The 22,905-nt window shown below is 47.8% G+C and overlaps 1 protein-coding gene across 7 annotated transcripts in view; it reads right to left on the bottom strand.

Moving 5' to 3' along the window:
• Positions 1-278: 278 nt before the first annotated feature.
• NBR1 (NBR1 autophagy cargo receptor) overlaps positions 279-22,905 on the bottom strand; it is a 99,778-nt gene continuing 77,151 nt past the window's right edge. For 4 of the 7 annotated variants that reach the window (XM_029574248.1, XM_029574254.1, XM_029574253.1 and 1 more), the window contains 11 exons: positions 17,846-18,136; positions 16,956-17,102; positions 16,747-16,822; positions 16,110-16,220; positions 15,643-15,804; positions 15,071-15,223; positions 8,256-8,619; positions 5,805-5,878; positions 5,213-5,261; positions 4,255-4,360; positions 279-3,266 (listed from right to left, as the gene is read on the bottom strand). In XM_029574248.1, the coding sequence (XP_029430108.1) occupies positions 3,093-3,266; positions 4,255-4,360; positions 5,213-5,261; positions 5,805-5,878; positions 8,256-8,619; positions 15,071-15,223; positions 15,643-15,804; positions 16,110-16,220; positions 16,747-16,822; positions 16,956-17,102; positions 17,846-18,136 (1,707 nt within the window). In that variant the 3' untranslated portion in view covers positions 279-3,092. Of the gene's footprint in view, positions 3,267-3,953; positions 4,011-4,254; positions 4,361-5,212; positions 5,262-5,804; positions 5,879-8,255; positions 8,620-15,070; positions 15,224-15,642; positions 15,805-16,109; positions 16,221-16,746; positions 16,823-16,955; positions 17,103-17,845; positions 18,137-22,905 lie in introns of those variants that run through there. The other 3 variants (XM_029574250.1, XM_029574251.1, XM_029574252.1) reach the window with 3 other exon arrangements.

Genomic DNA, 22,905 nt, shown 5'->3' with positions numbered 1-22,905 from the left:
CCTCTATGGCCAACTTCTTTTCAAATTCTCTCTTAGCCTGTCTTATCAAGGTTTACATTTAACTTGCCAATGCTTATGCTAGTTCCTATTTTCTTCAGATGAATCTTTCTTCCATTTTCTGAAGGAAGATCTTTTGGCTAAAATACTCTCTTCCATCTCACCTTTTAACCATACTGGCAATTGTTTGTCCTTCCTTCCGCCTTTATTAATGCATGAAATACATCTGACGATTTCCAAACAAATTCATTCACCAGATACTAAAGCACACATACTTCACATCCTTTCAAACTGGTTTTTTTTTAATTTTTCAATTCTTTTTATTTACATATTCTTAAATTTTTATAGCCACACAAAGTCATTCCTCCATGGGATCACAAAAGACATGCAGAGAATGCACCAATCCTTCTTCATGGGTGCTAAAAAGTCTAAAACCTGCTAACAGCAAAATATAGTTTTACGTAAATTATAGAATTCTTTCACACTTTGTGCCTTTGGCCCAGGGGAGAGGAGTTACCTTGGAAAACTGAAATTGCTTGTGGCTCGAGACTATCTCCGGTGAAGAGAGCAGAGATGGGGGGGGGGGGGGGGGGGGGAGGAAGAGAATCTCAGAGCACCCACATTCTGTAAATGAATTTGTTTTATTGCCGCAGCCACTTTTAAAAACGAAAAATGTTCACATCTGTTAGCAACAGCTACCTAGGAACCCATTAGTGATACTTTCAACATTATGCTGTAAACTTCAAAAAGTGAAAAAAAAAATTGTATTTCTACTATTTTTCTTTTTAAATACCTTTTAATTATTTTTTTCCTACGCTGATAAAGTATTTCTTTAAAAAGTGCTTTCAGCAATTGAGTTTTCCTGTTATAATTCATTTCTATACTAATAAAAATAGAAAGAAAAAAAAAAAGAGAGCAGACTAATTTGAAAACACTATTGATATAGCCAGATTGGTATCTGCAGTCTTAACAACAATATTTAAGCTTAATTAATAGGTGATTTCCATCTATATTACATTTTTCAAAACATCTCAGGTCACCTATGGGTCTTAGTATTGTGGCTGCACCGGGCTCTCTGAATGCACGTGGATGCCCGAGTTGGCTTGATTGCCCACTCAGGTTGCCAGCCAAGTGAAACCACTTGGATGCAGGCAAAGAAAACCCAGGAACAACAGTAGCCTAGAGGTTACTGACCTGGGCCCGATTCAGAACAGAAAAGAAATATCTCACCCTTAGGAAACAATGCAGTGTTCACACTTTAAAAAGCAAAATGAGATACCTTTATGCACAATTCTTATCATAAAAATCTGAGTTAAAATCATAACAAAGACATGAAAGGAGGCTTGTACTCAGGATTAGTGGGCAACAGATGGCTTATAGACACATAGGACAGTCTGATCGGTCCTGGTTTTACCGCACTAGTATCTATGCAAGTTGGCAAGCTGGCACTGCAATCCCAGAGATGCCCAGGGAGGTGAATGCCATGACTGTATGAGCTCGTAGTCAATCTGATTCATTTAAAGTCGGATCCAGGTGTCTAAAGACATTGATAAAGGACCAAAACAGCACAAGCCAAGCAGGATGGTGGGCGGGGATAAGTGCGGACTATTAGGTCTCCTTGATGATGCTTTGGCAGAGAAGATCTGAGACATGCTTCCCCCCCCTCCCCCCCAGCATCACCAAGGTGTGCTCTACATACACGGTTGTGTCTTTTCCTCCCATAGGCTAAATCCTATTTACATACTCAGTATAAATCTACATTCTCAATTACTACATCAAGCTTTGTCCCTCTCCTCTTATTGCCTTTTGGTCCAGTGCTCCCAACTGTCCGCCTCCCCTGTCTTGCTTTCCGGTGCCCCTGGCTGCTCATCTCCATGGGTACGATCAGCGGGGCTCCCTCCCGAGGGAGGTGAAGCTGCTCCAGTGCCCTCCAGCATGGCTCTTATGGGATTGCCCTAGCCATTCAACGGTGGCACCGCAACCATGGGAGGCGAGATCAGTACAATCATTTCAGACTTGTCAGAACTCTGCTGGAACACAGATAGACATCGCCAACTAGTAGTGGTAAAACCACAGAATTATCTGTGAAGGCAGCAAAAGGCAGAAGAGAGCCCAAGTTATTGTGCTGTAGTTGGGGTGGAACTATCAGGCCTATGACTTTGTGTAATGGTGAGACCAGGCGCAATCAGTCCTGCCATTTGGAGCTGGTGTAGCCTGGTGATTACAGCAGCAATCAATGAGGGACTGGGCAAGTGTTCAAAAGAACACCAGAGGACAGGACCCCACCCCTAAGAGCTCAAATATCCTTTATTACAGACTCTCTGCTTTGTTGTGAATGGGGTTACTTTATCACCCTTGGTTTACTCAACAGCGGTGGTGGAGGGGAAGGAGAAATCCTTGGTTGAGTTGCCATGCAGATTCTGCATCAAAAGCACACGCCAGACACGCTCCATCCCTGAGATGGCTGCATGCATGCATTTGAAGCATCAACTTGTAAATCAAAGCAGGGGAGGAGGAGTGGTGTCCTATTTAGAAAGAAGGTGCTGGAAAAAAAATCTTGATTATTGCTGGTCTTGTTTTAGAAGAAGCAAAGGTTTTGCATGGATAACCAACACACATTCGGCCTAAACCCATGCATCTTTTTTTTTCCCCAGGGGATCAGGGTCGGGAAGGCGGTAGATTCCTTTTCTCTGTACTGAATTTTTAAACAGGATCATCCTTTTGCATATCTAATGGTGGGCAAACATCCCCAGAGGTGCCTCATATTTTAAAATCCAGGTTCCCAGGACCTAGTCTCCCGAAGAGAGAGCACGGGAAGAGTTCCAGGCATCCTCACACTTCGCATCTGGAAGGCTGCGTCTGTTTCCCTTTGCTTTGATTTAGATACTGAGATGTTTGCTGAAGTCCAGAGAACACACAATTACCAAATTTCTCACCAAAGTGTGAAAGGAAGAGGCGAGGGAGGGTCGGTATAGGAGGGAGAGAGAGAGAGATAGATCACAGTTCTGGACCTTCAAACCTCAACAACAGAATAAAAGTCGTTCTGTTACTGTGCTCAATTATTTAATCATGGCCTGGGCCCGTTGGCTCCCCACTCAGTATCTGCTGGTGTACCAGTCGTTATCGTTCATTTGGATCAGCTCCGTCACCACCTCCATCAGATTGTAGCCGTGTTTCTTAAGGAGCCGCAGGTTCAGCTGTCGGTCGCAGAACCCCATTTCGAAGAGTATGGCAAGCATGGTCGCCGTCTGGTCTTCTGTACCTGCGGGCTGGACCAATACAGGACAAGGGAATTTTTAAAAATCTAGCGCTGGTGAATCATCATTAAAAAAAAAATAAAAAAAATGTAAAAGTCCAACTGGGATCCATCGGATCAGGAAGGCAGAGCCATTCCTGGTTTTACCCCGAGTGCATGCAGGGACTGCTGCATGTACTCGGGGTAAAATCAGGACTGGATCAGCCTATCCTGCGAAAAAATGGAGCCAGTTTACAACTTTAAAATTACAAGGGGGTTTTTATGGAAAAAAGTGTTTAAAATACTTTAAACAACATTTCAAAGGCAAAATAAAGATTAAAAAAACCCTACTTCTATTTCTTGATCTATGTAAATAGGGGTGCTGCTGTACTGATTGCCATCAAAATTACACTCAGCACAACACTGATGTAAAGCATGTCTGGGAAAGATATTTTTATAAAGTTGAAGGGAAGTTGGGCGATGGTTAGGAGAGCTAAGAGTAATCCAGTGGGTGTTTTGAGCTGCATAGGTGAAACAGCAGGTACTGAGGGGCATTCAGTCGGATTGATCATGGAGTCTCTGTGCTGAGACAGTCGGGAGGGGGATGCCATGATCATTCCGACCAAATACCCTGTGTTCACTCGCTTTATCGTGGCCTCTCTCCTATCTGTGATGACTAGCCTCACACACCTCAACAAGACACAAACACATCACGGTGGATTATGGCAGCACCTCTTTATAAAACACACAAACCGATGGCTGAGGCAGAAGCTGACAGCTGTAAGACAAGAGAGAAGACCTCTTCAGGCTCTGACTAAGGAGAGTTACAAGTAAAGCCCACTGATTTGTTCTTGTAATCCCTCTCTCCCCTTCTAGAGGTCAAATATCACTCTTACTGGCCAGTAGCCAAGGCAGGAAGACAGGCTTCAGTCTAAATCAATTTTCACTCTCCGCAACTTTAATCCAGCGCAGGACAGAACCCCCCCCCCCCCCCCCCCCACACACACATTCACCAGACTTACCTGGGTTGTTGTTGGCTGTCCAGCAAATAGTGCTTTGTAGGCAGAGGCAGCAACAGACAGGGCTCCTTTCACCAGGCCTCCTGCAAGGCTGTTCCCCTGGAGCCTGCTGAAGACATTTGGGGGGTGTATTAACACACAAGTCACATTCCCTTTCACTTTGTTTGTGGCAGGGAGGGAGGGAAGTGAGCTTGCGATCCACGTAAAAGGGAAGCCAATACAGGTGCATGGAGTGCTCAGCTATTCTCCACCATTCTTTTATAAACATGAGGCAAGCTTTGGGTAAAAGTAATCTCTTTCCCTCAAGGATTTACTGCCCCCTTAACTACAGGAGAGGAAAAAACATAACAAGTGAACATTTTGGCAGAAAAGTACTTCTAGTCCATTCTTTTTTCGCCCAGCAGATTCCTCCTGCTCTTTGACCTTCCAGCTCAATCAGAACAGGCCTCTACCTCTATATGTATACCCCCCCTCCAAGCTAGCCTTACTGGACACCAGTCCTTGGCTGGAGGCCACAAATCATGCGTCCTTCCAGAACTCTGCTAACACAGACCCTAAACCTGGCCACCAGGTGTCGCCACTGAGCAAAGAGTGGAGATTGCATTGCACCCTCGAGGCTGTGAATGCAGCCTCTGCAGCTTCCCATGCGTGGTCCAGGGAATGAAAGGCCTGATTGGAAATGGAATCTAGGTCACTCTGTGCCAGTACATGGCACTTGCCACTGAGATGGCCCAAATGCTTGACTCGTACTTTTTTTTTTTTTTTTTGTTGGTGGCTCGTTCTCTCTCAGTCCTGACCCGGTTTCTTTTTTTTTTTTTTAAACCCCATTCTGAAGTTCATCCTTTGGAGCAGCAGTCATGTTGTGCTCTTAGTATCCAGATTTTTGCAACAGGCAGGGATGCGAAACCCAAGAAAAGGGGCAACGACTTGAAGCGCTCATGACAGAAGCAACAAAAGTTACCTTGGATGCTCAAAGCTGTTCAGTTCTGGTCCATGATCCATGCTGCAATCTACCAGTACAAGAGAGGTAAAAGTCAGCGGCAGCAAACCAGGCAACAAGGCCTCCAATGTAGGTGTTAAAAAAAATAAATAAATAAATATTCTGGCCATTTTAAATTCAACACATTTCCACAGATAGTTCTTGGTTCATAACTCTTTTGTAATGTTTGTTATTTAGAAAAGATAGTCTGTCAAAAAGTACATACATTAAAAGCAGGCCTATTATGTAAGTCACAACCATGTAAGGGAATTCGAGTGCTGACTTTCACCGTGAGTGCACAGCAGAGGTGATTTGGTGATTGTGGAGACCTTAGATGCCTCCTGCTGGCCTCAGGATGGTATTGCTAGTTCTAAGTCCTACTGTGCTAGAGAACGGCCATGGGTGCATCACCAGAGAGAGCTGCAGAAGCAGTTTCCTTAACAGACCAAATTCCTTCAGTGCCCCTCTCCCACTGCAAGAGTCCCTCCATGGCACAAGGCTCTCTACCCTCTACAATGTCCCAGGGCTGGACCTGGAAGCTATACTTTTAAAGGACAAAACCAGAAGCTTGCACCTTCTTTTGGTGGCATCTCTGTAGCTGGCAACTCTGGTACTGGCAGAGGGAGATCCTGGAGAGGCGCGGAGTTCCTTTAAAAAGAGAAAGTATTTACAGTCATCATCATTCATTTGTTTCCAACCTGAGAGTTGACGGCAAATTAAATACATTTGGATTTTTAGCCTGCCTTTCCAAATAATGCTTAGGGTGGCTTCCAGCATTCATAGTAATTCCAGTATAATTCTTCCCTCCCCCAAAAAGCTTACAATCTAAGTGGGTGCCTGAGGGCAACAGGAGAAAGTGACTTGCCCAAGATCACAAGGAGTGTCAGTGGGATTTGAACCTTGGTTTCCCTGCTCCTCAGTCCACTGTTTTAACCTAAAGGTCACTCCTTCAAGACCTGTAGAGTCCTCCTAGCATTGCCAGGATATTGGGCGATACTTTCACAAAGCCATTAGGGTCTGCTCTAATGAAATCTGACAGTGTGCCTTAAAAAGAATGGCTTTAACAGGAACTGAGTCCCATCAGCTTGCCAGGGCTGGTGTTAGGCAGGGGCAGGGCAATTCTGGGACATCCCCCTCCCCCTAGCTCCCATTCCTCTTCCTCTTGCCTGTGCTCCCTTCCTGGGTTTTCTTCCTCCTACCCCAGCACCTCCCCATCTCCAATACTTGATGCGCCCCCAGGTGCTCTCCCGCAGCTGCTGCCTCCCTTGCTGAGAACCGTCCTCTCTCCTCCTTCACCCCATGGCCCCTTCTTAGATTCTCCCTCCTCCTCATGCTCTTTCCCCTTGACATCTCCCTCCTACCCAACACTCAATTTCTGCTTTTGAGTGCCCCGTGCCCCACCAATGGCGCTTTCCTGGGTCCTTCCTACACCCAAGCCTATCTCCCCCCCCCCCCCCCTCCAATCTCCTGTCCTTCAGCCTTCTTGCCCCAGCTTTAGCCTTTGAACCTTACACATGCTCCTTGGCCTTTTCCTCTCCCTCCTATCTCCAGCTTTCCTGCCCCAAGGCCCTATCCTGGGTCCTATCCCTCCCAAGCCTTTACTCCTAACCTAACCTCTCATGACTCCTTCCCAGGGTCTCTCTCTCCTTACCTCTATGGCTCTTTGGCCCGCTCCATCCTACCCCAAAGCATAGTCCTTGAGCTTTCACCTTCCCAAGTGCTTCTTCTTCTACCCACCCACCCCTCCCCTACCCTGATCTCTGCCCTTCATCCTCCTCTCCTTCGTTGCCTCTTTCCAGGTCTTTCCCCTCCTGTTACCTACCCTCACCCATGACCCCTTCTGTCCTCATTTGGCTCGTCCTGGGCCCAGCAGAGGTCTTTAGATGGTGGTGGCAGTGATACCAAGAAAAATTAGTGTGGGGCTTGTGCGGGACAGACAGACTCACAGGCTTTGCAGCAGTCCCACCCACACGAGTTTCCCTGTTAATAGGAAGCCCATGTATGAGCTGGGGCTGCTGCAGGGCCTGTGAGCGTGCATCCCCCAACAGGTCAAGTGCAGATTTTTCTTAGTATTGCTGCTGCCTAAAGGCTTCTGCTAGGTGGCGTTTCTTTCAGCTCTAGGCCAAAAACAGCGGGCCTGCAGACCCCAGGCATTTGTCCTGGTTTTCCCTCTGTTACACTGGCCCTGATGCTTGCTCTACACAGAACACTGGCTGAGCTGCACGAGACAGACCCGATTCATGGCCAGTCAAATTCAGAACGCATTTCGTTTTCACCGTCGTATGAATCAGAGACTGTCTCTACAGCTGACAGATATGAGCAAAACAAGGGACCTGGGGTATACCACCTCTGGGTTTTTCACATCTGGCAGAGGGCCGAGCAGGGAGGATGTGATCAACACACACAGTATGCAGGAAGTCTGGAAGAGCCAATACAGAACTGGCAATGTGGGATAGTGCTATGGATCTGGTGACACCACGTCTGTGTCCCTCTCCATCGCTCACCGTGAGATCCTGTGCAAGTGTCTTAACCTTCCTGCACTCAAACCCAGACTGTAATCACTATGAAGCGGGGTTACTATAACCGTGTGTGTTTTCCAGCACGGTGCTGTGCATGCCAAGTTAAGTATACATATTATCATGATATCCCTGTTGAGGATCTCATCATGTTGCCGGGGATCTCTTCAGAGACACAAAGCAGTGAAGGATTCTGATCCAAAAAAGCTTCCTTCCTTGACACAGGAAGGAAGAAGGGAGCCTGGGGATCTCAAAAACTTTTCATCTTATGCTAACAAAAAAAGCATCATGGCTTGCAGAGAAGCAGCTTCCCTCCTAAAGATGGACATGGGATGTAATTAGACCATCTTCTAAAGCCTGTGGGCACACAGTGCAGCTGCATCATTTCTGTGCCAAGGCAGAACCAGTGACAGCCCCTCACAATGATCACAGACGCGGTAAAGCAGTAGGATGTGGTGCTAAAGAAAGGGACTTGCTTGTTGTGAAGAGCAGGCTGGAAGAGAGCTTACTGTGGCAGTTGGGGAAATGGGGTGACCACCTCCGGGGTGAGGGGCACTTCATCCAAGGTCTGAGAAGTTGTGAGGATATCGTTGATGTTGTCTGCCCGATGCCGGTTTCTGCCCGTCGCTGCTGCAGCATCTTTTGCCTGTCCAGCTTCAGCCGAGCCCGCCTCGGACAGGGCAGAGCTGTACATGGACTCGCCTAACGGGCGGCTGGTGTCAAAGCACTCTGGGAGGATGATGATGTAATCCTCAGATGAGGCGGAGGACCCCTGGCTCTGAACTTCATCCTTCACGTCATCCTCATCCTCTTCTTGCCCCAGATCTACACCAAGCTCGGTGCTGTTCACTGCCACAAGGTTTACGTTCCTTTCTAATTAAAGAAAGCAAGAGGGTCACACACAGATTCCAGCCAAAGGAAAACAAGCCGCAGGAAAATGGACAAAAATCAGCTTACAATTCCTATATCTTTAACTGACAAAACGCCCTTCAGCAAAGGAAGTAAAAAGCTGGATTTTACTCTATGTACAGCTGTGCTCATGTTTACATACCCCTGGCAGAATTTGTAAGATGTGAAGCATTTTAAGAAAATATGAGTGATCAAACAAAAAACACATCTGTTATTTGTAATGTGTTTCAAAGGAAAACTGGTTCGTACCTGCCAATTTTCATTCCTGTAGTACCACAGATTAGTCCAGACTCCTGGGTTGTGCCTCCCCTCCAGCAGAAGGAGACAGAGATAGTTTTACTGACACTGCAACATAACCTGCAGTCCCTCAGTATTTCTCTGTACCCAAGCCAGAAATGCAAAAATCCATATCAACAGCTTCAAGAATTAACCCCTTTGAACGAGCAGAGGGAAGAGGAAAACCTGAATTGAAAAACCGTGGCCACACCAAACCTTGTGCAGGACTAACAAAATAAAAACTGTGCCATTCTTCAGAGTAATTACTAAAAACAACCTATCGAGCAGACTCTCCTATCTCCCTTTCCTCCAGTGGGTGGGTCACTGGACTGATCTGTGGTACTACAGGAACAAAAATTAGCAGGTAAGAACTAATTTTCCTTTTCCTGTACGTACCCAGATCAGTCCAGACTCCTGGGATGTACCAAAGCTTCCCTAAACAGGGTGGGACTGAGAGAGTCCTGCTCAAAGTACACTTTCACGAAAGCCCATGGCCTCTGGTGCCTGAACATCCAAATGATAATGCTTGGCGAAAGTATGCAACGACTTCCAAGTAGTCGCTCTACAGATTTTGTGTGGCGAAACTTGCTGACACTCGGCCTAGGAAGCCGCCAGAGAATGAGTAGAATGAGCCCAAAACCCTTTCGGAACAGGGTGACCATGGCATATATATATGCAGATCTAATCACCTCTTTCAACCACCTTGCAATTGTGGCTCTGGAAGCCTTATGAACCTTTTTAGCAACAGACCAGAGTAAGGAGATGATCTGACAAACGGAAGCTGTTCGTAACTTCCAGGTACCGCAACAAAGCATACTTCACTTCTGTCATAACTCTTTAAGCTTTAGGAGTCATAGGACTCAGATTCGGGAAGGATGGGAGCTCTACTGACTGGTTTAAGTGGAATGGCGACACCACCTTCGGGAGAAAGGACGGAACCGTTCTCAAGGATACACGTTCATCCAAAATCCTCAAAAAGGGCTCCCTGCACAAAAGCACCTGAAGCTCGGAGATTCGGTGCTCTGAACAGATTGCCACCAGGAAAACCACCTTCAAGGTGAGGTCTTTCAAAGTCGCTTGTCTCAAGAGGTTCAAATGGAGGCGCACACATGTCCCTTAGGACCGCATTAAGACTCCAGGAGGGGCAAGATCTCCGAAACGGAGGGCGCAAGTGCTTCACTCCCTGAAGAAAGCGCACCACATCCGGATGAGCCGCCAGAGAAATGCTGCGAACCTTACCTCGAAGACTTCCTAAGGCTGCCATCTGAACCTGGAGGAAATTAAAAGATAAACCTTTGACCAAACCCTCCTGCAAAAAAGCCAAGACATGTGCCACCAAAGCTTTCATGGGATCCACTCTCTGCCCAGAACACTAGGCCTCAAACACCTTCCAGACTCTCGTGTAGGCCAGGGACATGGAGGTCTTTCGAGACTGCAAAGGAGTAGTGATGACGCCTTCTGAGTAACATTTGTTTCTGTAACGCTGCCTCTCAAAAGCCAAGCCACTAGACAAAAGCGATCTGCCTGATCTAAACAATCGGGACCCTTGGTGTAGAAGGTTCAGCAGATAAGCTAGCCGGAGCGGTCCGTCCACTCCAGAGCAACGAGAATCACTTTGCCTGGATGAACCTCTATGCAACTTACGATCTTGCACACTAATGGCCATGGAGGGAACATATACAGAAGGACGTCCGCTGGCCAAGGCAGAACCAAGGCATCTACCCCCTACGCTCCTCTTTCTCTTCGCCGACTGAAGAAACGCGGGGCCTTGGCATTGTGGAAGGTTGCCATCAAGTCCATGCATGGTGCGCCCCATCTCTGACTGATGAGGCACATTGCTTCTTTTGACAGCTCCCACTCTCTGGGGTCCAGCTGTTGTCGACTCAGAAAATCCGCTTGCACGTTTGTCTGTGCCCGCTATGTGGGAGGCTGCTAACCGTTCCAGATGTTGTTCCACCCAGTCGATCAAAGTCCGGGCTTTCTGCGCTACTGCTCGACTCTTGGTGCCCCCCTGTCAGTTGGTGTAAGCTATGTGGTCGCATTGTCCGACAAGATCCTCACCGGCCTTCCCCTCACCAGGGTTAGAAATGCCTGCAGGGCCAGGAACACAACTCTAGTCTCTAGATGATTGATGGACATCGAAGCTTCCTTCACTGACCACTGCCCTTGCATTGACCGGTTCTGACACACCGCTCCCCAGCCAGAGAGATTGGCATTGATGGTGACTATCGTCCAGAACGGAATGTCCAGGGTCATACCCCATCTTAATTTGTCTGGCAGGAGCCACCAGGAAAGACTGGTCTGAGCACATTCTGAGAGGGGGAGAGGAAGCTGAAACTGCTCTGACAACAGGCCCCAGCGAGACAGCAAGTCTGACTGCAGAGGATGCATATGAGCGAACGCCCATGGAACCAAATCCAAAGTTGAAGCCATAGACCCAAGAACTTGTAAGTAATCCCAGACCTTGGGAACTTGCTTTTTCAACAATCCACGAGCTTGACCTTGCAACTTGGAAATCCGCTCCTCTGTGAGGAATACCTTCCTCACCCTCATATTGAACCATGCCCCCAGAAATTCCAAGCTCTGGGAAGGGATCAGATGACTTTTGGACAGAATGATTATCCACCCCAAGGACTGCAAGCACCAAAGGACTAAGTCTACTGCCTGCTGATAGAGGTTTTCCGACTTCGCCTGAATCAACCAATCATCCAAGTAGGGGTGGACCATTACCCCCTCCCTCTGGAGAGCTGCAGCCACCACGACCATTACCTTTGGTAAAGGTCCTGGGCATTGTCGCCAAACCGAAAAGCAGAGCACAAAACTGAAAATGATCTCCCAGAATCATGAATCTCAGATATTGCTGATGATCGGGCCGAATCCCTATGTACAGGCACGCCTCTGTTAAATCCAAAGATGTTAGATACTTCCCTGTGTACACGCAGCAATCACTGACTGCAGGGTTTCCATTCGGAACCAAGGAACCTTCAAGGCCATGTTCACCTTTTTTAAATCGAGGATCGGTCGGAACATGTCCTCCTTCTTGGGAACTATGAAATAAATGGAGTAACGCCCTCTCCCCCACTCCTCTAGAGGGACAGGAACGATGGCTCCCAGGTTTGCTTTGTAAGTACATGGGGAGACCAAAAACTGATCTTTTAGCGGCCGAGCAAATTCTAAAGCATAACTTTGTCTTATCATGCTTAAGACCCACTGATCGGACATGATCTTGGTTCACTCCTCGTAAAACAAAGCCAGCTGGCCCCCAATCACAGGAACCGAGGAGTGGACCAGCCTCGCCTCATTGGGCAGATTTGGCTCCCCCACTGCCCTGAGAGGAGCCATCTCTACAAGGTCTATGCCCCCAAAAGGACTGGTTCTAAGATGGCTGTCAACTCGAGACTTGCCGTTGCATACTTCCAGATGTTCTGGAGGGCCGAATGCCCTCAGAAACGGGCACGAGATGACAGGGAACTCTTCCCTTTCGGCTTATCCTCTGGAAACTTATGGACCTTATTCTCACCAAGAGTCTTGATCATCTCCTCCAAGTCCTTGCCAAAGAGCAACTTCTCTTTGAAGAGTAAGGCTCCCAACTGAGACTTGGACGAAATGTCGGTCAACCAATTCCACAACCAGAGCAGCCACTGGGCTGAGACCGCCGATTCCATTGCCCTGAGGGAGGTCATACAGGGCATCTGCACTATAAGCCACAATGGCCTCCAGCCGCTCCACCTGTTGAGTTTCAGCGTCAGACAAAGAACTATCCAACTGTAGCTGCTGCACCCAGCGCAAGCCTGCCCTCAACATAAAACTGCCACACATAGCAGCCAAAACACCATGGGCTGACACCTCAAAACTTTTCTTGAAGTGCACCTCCAGCTTAGTATCCTGAAGGTCCTTCAGAGCTGCAGACCTGGAAACCAGAATTGTGGTCTTGTTTGTTACCGCCGAAACAGAAGCATCAACCTTCGGGACTTTCAGAAATTCCAGGGCATCCTCGGGCAAAGGATACAATTTATCCATGGCTCTGTTGATCGTCAGCCCTTGTCAGGAGTATCCCATTCCCTAAACAGCAAGGCACTCATGGACTTTTGAAATGGAAAGGACTTCGCTGGACTCCTGAGGCCAACCATGACGGGGTCCACTGGTCCAAACTTGGAGACCTCACGCGGAACCTCGATATACAGCTCCTTCAGAACCCCAGATATCAGGGGGCCTAATTCCTACTTGTGGAACAACTGTACCACCTTCGGCTCATCGCTGTCGACGGACGGGCCCTGAAGATTTAGTGGCCCTCTTGTCCAGGGCTGCATCCTCAGAGGCTCCCTCCCCAGCACAGCCGGAGCACAAGGACTACAACCACTCTGTCATGCGTGGTTTTGGCACCATTAAATCAAAGGAGAAAGTGGCGGTCTTAGAGAAAATAAAACCCTGCTCCAGTGCTTGCATGCAGACTGTGCACGTGGTCTGCTGGCAGAGCCATGCGACTGCACTGGAGGATCAAAAGCACGCTTTAAAAAGACTTCATGTCTGCCTCCCTGGGTCCCCCGGAGAATCGGCGGCAGAGCAGGAGAAAAAAACCCCGCTCAGGCGCTTGCACGCAGGCTGCGCGTGTGGCCCCCTAGGACTGCGTGCCTGCACCAGCCCAACTCAGCTCAAGGAGGAGAAAAAAAAAACACACCTGAATCACCTGCCTGTCCCCCCGGATCCCCCTTCGGCCACAGCAGCTTAAACTCTCCCTCCTTCCGTCACCAACCGCTCCTGCTAAAGCACAAAGAGCCCTAGCCACCCCGACCGAAGCTCCTGTTTCAAAAACTAACTTTTTTTTTAAACTTAATTACTCAAGAAAAGGAATACTTCCCTGCTAGGAGGAAGCCGACCTGAAGGAGGAGACCTCTGAGGGAACGAGTGAGCCAGTCCCCTGGATATCAGACCCTCTGGAAGTAGTGGGCTAAAGCCAGATGGGGACAGCCAACCCCCTGCTTGCCCGGCTCCACCTGAGGGATGGTCCACAAAGGTACCTAACACCTTAGGGAGCACTGCAGTAAATTCTGTCTTCTTTCTTGCACCTCTACTATCTGCTGGAGACAGAGAAATATTGAGGGACTGCAGGTGGCACTCTCGGATATGTAGCAGTGCCTCAAAGTTTTGTTCTCTGCCTCCATCTGCTGGTAGGGATATGGGACCCATTTGTCTGGACTGATTTGTATGAACAGGAACTTTGGATATCTTTTTATATCCTTTTCTTGATTTATAAAGTTGAACTATGTTTGCTCGCATATCCTTTGACAGTTCTTTTGTTTTCCCCATGCTTCAGTAATAACTAAAGTCAGTGCTGCCCTGGATGAAATGCACAAGGGTTTCTCAAGAGCTAAGAAACTCATTGACTAATTATACAAAAGACACTAATTGCAAGCAAACAAGGCCAGGTGTGGATACCTATCCTTCATTGCCATCTCAACCTTTGTGTGTCAACAAGTGTATATTATCAGCCCAAATATTCATCAATGCACAAACATTTAACAGTACTCTTATTATTTCCATTATGGCTATGGTTTGTTTAATGATTATGCTATTCTGTGATGCAAAAACATTAAAAATAACAGATGTGTTTTGTCTGATCACTCATGTTTTTTTAAAATGCTGCACATCTTACAAATTGTGCCCAGGGTATGTAAACTTATTTATTTTATTTAGAAGCTTTTATATACCGGTGAACGCTGCGAACATCTCATCGGTTTACAATAAACAGATGAGCACAAAAAACTTATGAGCACAACTCTAAAACTAACATTCCCATGAACTGTATCACAGAGAGTAACCTTCAGGCTACTGGTTTGCTGCAAAGGAAATGCCTTGCTTAGATTATGGATGGAAAGAAAGTGATCTCAAATGAGGAAGAAAGCACTTACAGACACAGAAGAATGAATATTAGGGTTTTTTTATCCTTTCTAGCAAACATGGCCCACTCTTTAAAGCCACTGTTCTGTGAGAAGACTTACACGTACACTTCCTCCACCTCTTTGCAATTTCAAGGCCTTCACCTGTATGAGCTTTTGCATGACTTTTTAATCTTTGCACAATTTACAAACAAACATTGTATTCCAAGACACCATGTATTAGTCTTCCCCAGGTCTATTACCTGATGCACCCAAAGGCTCCCCTTCTGCAGAATGGACATTGGTATTGGCATCATGCAGCTTTGTGCGTTCTGGAGTGGGGTGGGATCCAGTGCTCAGGCAGTCTTCGCTTTTTACGTTATAGCTGAAGCTCTCCGGTAACGTCTGCATGGAGCCTGCAAGAGAAAGTGGGACCTTTCAAGCCCATGAGATGATCCTGATTATTCCCATTTCTTTCCAGTTCTACTTATGTAGTAAAAGCCCATTATATGGCACTCAACCAACTCGGCAGCAGGGCGACTTTCTCTAATTTTTTTGCTGCTACTCTAGAATGCTAATCAACTCTAGAGAGCACAATAGCTTTTATCTGCTCTGTCCACGCCTGCATCACTCCCTTTTCCCTATGAGGGGCAGAAAGGGGGGCTGGATTAGGGAGCAGAGTAGCGTTTCTCTGCTCTAGCCACTCCAGCATCACCCCTTCCCTCTTGTCCCGCAATGGGGGGTAATCATCATATTTTGCATGCACATCAGATAATGGCGCATTTTCTGCACCTCACTTTTTTCCATGATGGCCTGCGCCTGGGCTGATACTTACTCTGTAGGCATTTGGTCCTCTGTGGGGGTTTATGATCCGGTGCTGCATCTAGAGTCAGTGAGCGGATGACGGTCTCGCATACAAACTGGGTGCCGCTGATATCCTCCTCCCCCTCTTCCTGCACAGATGTGTCACTGGTCTCTGCTTCAATCATAGTGAAATCTGGAAAGCAAGACATGCCCCCGGAGAGCATCACTTCAGAAGGCGGACGCTACTTCTCCAGCAGCAACAAAAAAATGGATATCTACATCCAGAAAGAAGAAATCCTTCCACCCACATTTTACTCCACTGCATGCTGGGAGATGCAATCCTGCCTTCTCTATGCAGATCTACATTTCAATGCATGCAAAGGGGAGGTAAAACCAGGAAAGGCTCAGCTTCTCCATTCTCACCCCTCTACCCTGGATGCAGAGTTCTAGGTTCATCCTGCCCAGCCTCCTGTATGCCTGACAGAGGCTTCTCCTTACCAGACAGAGGTTTAAACCCAGACCCCTCGTTCTCCTCCTCAATCTGACCCAGTCCTGGCTTCTCAATCACAGGGCTGTCGTGCGGCAGTGGGGACATACACGGAGTCATATCTAAAGAAAAAAGAAACCCATTACAGATCACTAAGGGGGGGTGGGGGCAGTGGTGGTGGAGTCTGGCCTCTATGGTTAAAGAGTTTAAGCTTCCAAAAATTACTCATTTATATAGGTGATTTAAAATAAGTAAAAAATAAAATAAATCCAGTAGTCTGCCTGCCTCGGACATATGCTTGCTGAATTTGTCTGTTACCCAATATAGAATATGGTAAATAATTCTTGCAGGTTCCTCCCTTCAGATGTACTTTTTTTGAGGGCTTTATTCCACATAGACTTTTTTTCATAAGTAAAATGGGGGGGGGGGGGGGGGGGGGGATCCCTTTTGAATAATGTGTTTATTATGAAGGAAAATAGCAAAGCAGCCATCCCATCCCATTACTCCACCATCTGAAACACCTTCTCAATGTTTGACCACTGGTGTTAGTGCACATGGTGGAACAGCTGGACTAGCACGGGAAGGTTACACAACAAGCAGTGGTGGCGGGACTGGCACTCATGAACCGGAGTTTAAGCTACTGCTTACCAACGGGCGTGTTGTGAGGTACCCGCTCCAGTTCTTGCACGATATTAATGTCCAGCAGCTCGAATGAGAGCAAGTCCTAGAGTTACAAAGACACAGAGAGGGGTCACAGCTGACAGAACAGAGCTGCACCAGCCCCGTGGAAGATTCCCAAGCCGGTTGGCAGGCTCCCAGCTCGTTTAGGGATGGTGGCGTGGAAGACTGGCTCCTACCTGGGCAGTCAGCAGGTCTACAGATGGGATGTAGAGCTCCACATCACTGAGCAGATTGTTAATTTTCAGAGGGATGGGGGCCAAGGGAAGCTGCACCCCTTCACTCCTGTCATCCACCTGTTTTCCTGCTTCGCACCCAGAAGCCTCCTACCCAGGATTCAGAAAGGAAAAAAACAGGATCATTTTGGTCTGTGGATGATGATAGTAGGGATTTTGTTGGGAGGCCAGGGGCACAGAGGCAGCCAAGTCACCCTACAGTAAACACGTTTAAATATACTTAAAAGCATCTGATATAAAAAGATCAGTGAATGTAACATGTATAAAGTTGACAGTTATTACTACCCATAAGATGTTTATTCAACAATAAGTCAGCAGATTGAAAAAAGGTAAAAAAAAGATCTGCTCCCCGGGAGAGAATCTGTGGGGATGAGCTGGTCTCCTCTATGGAAGAAGGGTGAAGGAAGTACAGCTATACCTCTTTGTAATGCTTTTCTTATTTGAAGGAAGACCCTTGGTGTGGATCAGGCTGTGGAGACATCTGCCGAGAGAGGCTGAGCATGTACATGTGTGGGAGTTTCAAAGAGAAAACTGGTTTCACAAACTTAGGGCCTCATTTACTAAGCATATTTCCCCATAGATACAGAATGGGAGAAAAGTCTTGGCAAATCAGGCCCTCGGGTGGCAGTAATGGGCAGAGTGACCTGGGCGTCTATACTAATGGAATCAGGAAACCCAGGTCCAAACCCTGCTTCTCTCACGACCTGCAGCAAGTCCCTTAGATCATAAGCTCTTTGGGGAAGAGACTCAGAATGCAATTTGTTACACAGCAACCCTGGTTTAAAGGCGCCACAAAGACGCTACACATCAAATGCTGCGGGTGTCACGCTTGCCTTTGGTTTGTAAGAGGGCTTGGATGGTTTACTCGAACTGAACAAAGCCTTTTCGTTCAACTCCAAGCAGTCCGAGGAGGGAAAAGAATCCACGACGATGCTGCACCAGATGCGGGGGCCAAACTGCTCCCCAACGTGCGCCAGGCGCCAGTGGGAGGTATAGGTCCCTTCTAGGGCGGGCGCAATGAACTCTACCGACAGGTTGCCCACTTGCCCAGGGTGCAGGGATGGGACACACACGTCCTTTCTGGCAGAGGAAGCCAGAGTAAGATTCCCCCACATAAATTTCAGCTGCAGTAAGAAAAAAAGAAAAGAAGACAAACAGTATAAAACTGAACTTGGGAGACATTGGGTCTTGATAGACTCAGTCAATGAGTGTTTGAAACATATGTTGGAGAAATTACTTACCTGATAATTTTGTTTTCCTTAGTGTAGCCAGATGGACTTAGGACCAATGGGTTTATGCTCCCCTGCCAGCAGATGGAGACGGAGTCAGGTGGCAAAGCTGATGTCATAGTACATACACCCCTGCAGTGACCTCAGCCCTCCAGTCTTCTCTTCAAAAGCCACTGTGTACATACTAGTGAAAGGACTTAACTGAAAATATGACTAAAAATATGATTAAAACACGATTAAAAAATGGATAACCGTAATAGTACTCAACCAACCACAAACACTGAGCTCCAGTAAGAATATAGGGACTGGATGAACACTTACCTGTGAGCCCTTGGATTCAAGGCCCATTTCACGGGAGGACACGTGGCGCAGTTGAGGGCGGGATGCTGAGTCCATCTGTCTACACTAAGGAAAATAAAATTATCAGGTAAGTAATTTCTCCATTTCCTAGCATGTAGCCAGATGGACTCAGGACCAATGGGATGTACAAAAGCTACTCCCGAACAGGGCATGAGGCTGCCCGCGGTTTGGTCAACACTGCCTGGGCAAAGGTTGCGTCCTCTCAGGCCTGTACGTTCAGGTAATAAAACCTGGAGAAGGTGTGGAAGGAGGATCATGTCGCCGTCCGGCAGATATTGACAGAAGACAGTAGTCTGACCTCCGGCCCATGAGACCGCTTGAGCCCTAGTGGAATGAGTTCTAATTTGAGAGGGTAATGGCTTTCCAGCCTCCACAAAAGCTCCCGTGATCACCTCCTTAATCCAGCGAAACTGGTTTGCCCTGTTTCCTTCTGCCGTGAAGGACAAACAGGAGGTCCGTCTTTCGGACCAAAAACTTCCAGATATCGCACTAAAAGCCTCTTCAAATGATGGAGAAGCCGATATTCCTCTGCTTCCTCAAGTTTATCTAGGGATGACAACGAAATGGACTGATTCAAATGAAACTCTGAGACTACCCTGGGCAAGAAGGATGGAACAGAATGTAGCTGCAATGCCCCTGGAGTCATCTGGAGGAAAGGCTGCCGGCATGCCAATACTTGCAGTTCAGAGATGCAACGTCCCGAGCACATACCTATCAGGAACAGCATTTCCAAAGTCAATAAACGCAAGGAAAGACTGCGCAGAGGCCGAAAGGAAGGACCTACAAAAAATTCCAACACTAAATTAAGATTTCACAAGGGAACCGGCAACTGCACAGGAGGTCGAAGGTGTTTCACTCCCTTCAGAAAATGGGCCTCGCCTGGATGAGCAGACATGGAGATCCCATTAACCTCACCCCTGTAACAGGAGAGAGCTGCTACCTACACCTTCAAGGAGTTAAGGGCCAAACCTTTATTTAAGCCGTTCCGCAAAAATTCCAGAATAAGTGGGATTTTGACTGCCCGAGGGGAGACACCGCAGTCCTCACACCAGGCCTCAAATACTCTCCAGACCCGCACATACGTTAGGGATGTGGAGAACTTCCGAGCGCAGAGTAAGGTAATAATTTCTGCTGTAGAATATCCCCGCTTCTTCAGGCAAGCCCTCTCAAGGGCCAGACAGTAAAATAGAATCGAGTTGGATTCTCATGAAGGACTGGTCGCTTCTGTAACAGGTCCCTTTGCGGTGGGAGGTGTAGTGGGGGTCTACCAGGAGCTTCCGCATATCCGCATACCACAGACGCCTGGGCCAATCTGGAACTACTGTGGTGCTTGATTCTGCAAATGACCCTGCCCAGCAGGGGCCATGGAGGGAAGGCGTACAGCAACTCGTCTTCCAACCAAATCTGAATGAATGCGTAGACTCCCAGGGACCATGGATCTCTTCTGTGACTGAAGAATCGAGGAAACTTCACATTGTGAGATGTGGCCAGCAGGTCGATGAATGGGAGGCCCCAGCGATCTACTATCAGTTGAAACGTTTTGGCCGACAATTCCTACTCTCCTGGATCCAGACTCTCCCTGCTTAGAAAGTCTGCTCTGATGTTGTCTTTTCTTGCAATGTGGGAGGCTGAGATCATCTGTAGATGTACTTCTGCCCACTCCAAAAGAAGGTCTATCTCCTGTGACACTTGCTGGCTCTTGTTTTCTCCCTGGCGATTGATGTAGGCCACTGCCATTGCGATGTCAGACATCATACAGACCGCCTGAACCTGGAGTCTGTGGCTAAACCGTAAACACGCCAATCTGACTGCCTGGGTTTCCAGGTGATTGATGTTCCAGAGGGCCTCTTCTTCTGTCCAACGACCCTGGGCCATCAGCTCCTGACAGTGGGCTCCCCAGCCCTGGAGCATCTGTCGTGAGAACCAGCCAGTTTGGGGAGGGCAGGGGCACACCTCTGCTCAGATGAGCTTCCCGTAACTACGACTGGAGGTGATAGACTCACTTTGGTAAGAGGACATGAACTGAATAGTCTTGAGACTGTGGGTTCCAACATGATAGCAATGAGTGTTGAAGAGGATGCATATGTGCCATCACCCACGGCACTACTTCCAGGGTTGCTGTCATCAAACAGAGAACTTGGAGATAGCTCCACACTGTTGGGCGTACTGTGTTCACCAATTGACGCATCTGGTGCATCAACTTCTATATCTGTGTGGATGGAAGAAAGACCTTACCCCACCTGGTGTTGAATCGTACTCCCAGATACTCCAAAGACTGGGAAGGCTTGAGGCCCGGATCAGCCAATCATTCAAGTATGGGTACACCAGGATCCTATCTTTTCTCAATGCTACTGCCAGGAATACCATAATCTTGGAAGAAGTTCTGGGGGCAGTGGCTAAGCCAAAGGGCAAAGCCAGAAACTGATAATGATGACCCAGCATCGCAAAACGTAGGAAACGTTGATGATCCTGTTGGACTGGAATATGTAAGTAGGCCTCGGATAAGTTCAGGGAGGTTAGGAACTCTCCCAGTTGTACGGCCATTATCACAGAGCACAAGGTCTCCATGCAAAAATGAGCCATTCAAAAGTGATGGTTGACGCTCTTGAGGTCCAGGATGGGGCGAAAGGAAACTTCCTTCTTGGGTATGACAACATAGATTGAATAATGCCCCGTAGGTACTGGGATCACAGCCCTCATCCTGAGGAGTCTTAGAAGTGTAATCTCCTCTGTCTTCTTCTTGTGCTGGGAATGGCAAGGAGACACCATAAATATGTCCTGAGGAGTGATATGAAATTCCAGTGCATATCCTTCTCTTTTGACTTCCAGTACCCATTTGTCCGACGTAATCTCGACCCACTGTTGGTAAAAGAGAGAAAAATAACCCCTATCTACTTGTCCTGAAGGTGGGTCATTAAAATCTCACTGGGGGGGTTCGGGACGAGCCTGAGTCCGAACCTGCCCTTCTCTTGGGCTAACGGGTATGAAAGGGCTGGGACCTCCCAAGGGGTTGAAACCTCTGAAATGTCGAATTTCTGTAGGTGAGGAAACGCTAGGAACCCCTGGAACACCCCTCATAGGCGAGGGGCGCTGTAGTTGCTTCCTCTTATCGTCTGGTAACTGGGGAACTGGAGATTTACCCCATTTGCTGGCCAGCTTTTCCAACTCACTTGCGAATAGGAGCGATCCTTTAAAGGGCATTTTTGTAAGATTAGCTTTGGAGGTTGCGTCAGCTGATCAGTTCCACAGCCATAGCTGTCATCTGGCGCCACCACTGAGGCTGCTCCTCTGGCCGAAATACAGACTAAATCAGAGCCTGCGTCTGTTAAAAAGGCGGCAGTGGGTTCCATAACCGCTCTGGAATTCACCCTGGAGTCATCAATCTCCTGAGAGAGAAGCAAGCACAAACGAGCCTCCAGAGTGTAATAAGAAGCGATATGTAAGGTCATCGTTACAGCTTCAAAGGCTTGTTTAAGGATAGACTCAATCCATCTACAATGCGCATCTTTTAAGGCCACTCCTCCTTCCACTGGGATAGTTGCTTAGAGAGACGGTACAGGCCAGTGCGTCTCTTTAGGGAAATGCAAATGTTCTCTTACCGCTGGGTCCAGAGGTAATAGAGATTCCATCGCCCTGCCTCCTTTAAAACTTGCTTCTGGGGCATCCCATTCCAGATCAATCAACTCCTGGATGGCATCCATCACTGGAAAGTAGCAGGTGGCTTTTCGCAGGGAAATCAGAATGGGATTCTTCTTTGGTTCCGTCATAGAATCCGCCCCAGGAACTCCCAGCGTCTTCAGAGTCTGGGAAACCAGGGCTGGCAATTCGTCTCTATGAAAGAACCGTAATATGGTCTGATATGGTTCCAACCTGGGGGGAGGGGGGGATTTCCCCATCTTACAAATAATCAGGATCCTCCCCTCTTTGTCTATGCCATCCGGGTCCCTACCAGGGATACCCCTTGGTAAAGCAGGGCATTCCTCTGGGTCTGCCGGTAGGAATGGAAGAGGGAGGGGATACTGGCTGAGGTTCTGTCCGGACAGGGGCAAGTGAGGCAGTAGATTGCATCTAGATTGCCCCTAGAAAAACTCCACCCAGGAAAAGGCAGCCAAGTCCATGCCTAATCCAGGAGGCACAGGGGTGAGACCAGTTGAATTTCTCTCTCCCACGGATGACCCAGTCAAGGGGATACTGAGGTCCGGTGTACTTCCAGTTATGGCAGTGACCAACCCGTCATCCAAATGGGAGGAGCCTGGTTTAGCAAAGTCCAAAGAAGCTAATTCTCCTTGGGCTTCCACACAGTG

This window comes from Rhinatrema bivittatum, chromosome 12, assembly GCF_901001135.1.
Source record: "Rhinatrema bivittatum chromosome 12, aRhiBiv1.1, whole genome shotgun sequence".
NCBI classification, from domain to species: Eukaryota; Metazoa; Chordata; class Amphibia; order Gymnophiona; family Rhinatrematidae; genus Rhinatrema; species Rhinatrema bivittatum.
The sequence above is the reverse complement of the archived record's forward strand: the minus strand, read 5'-3'. Positions and strand labels throughout refer to the sequence as shown.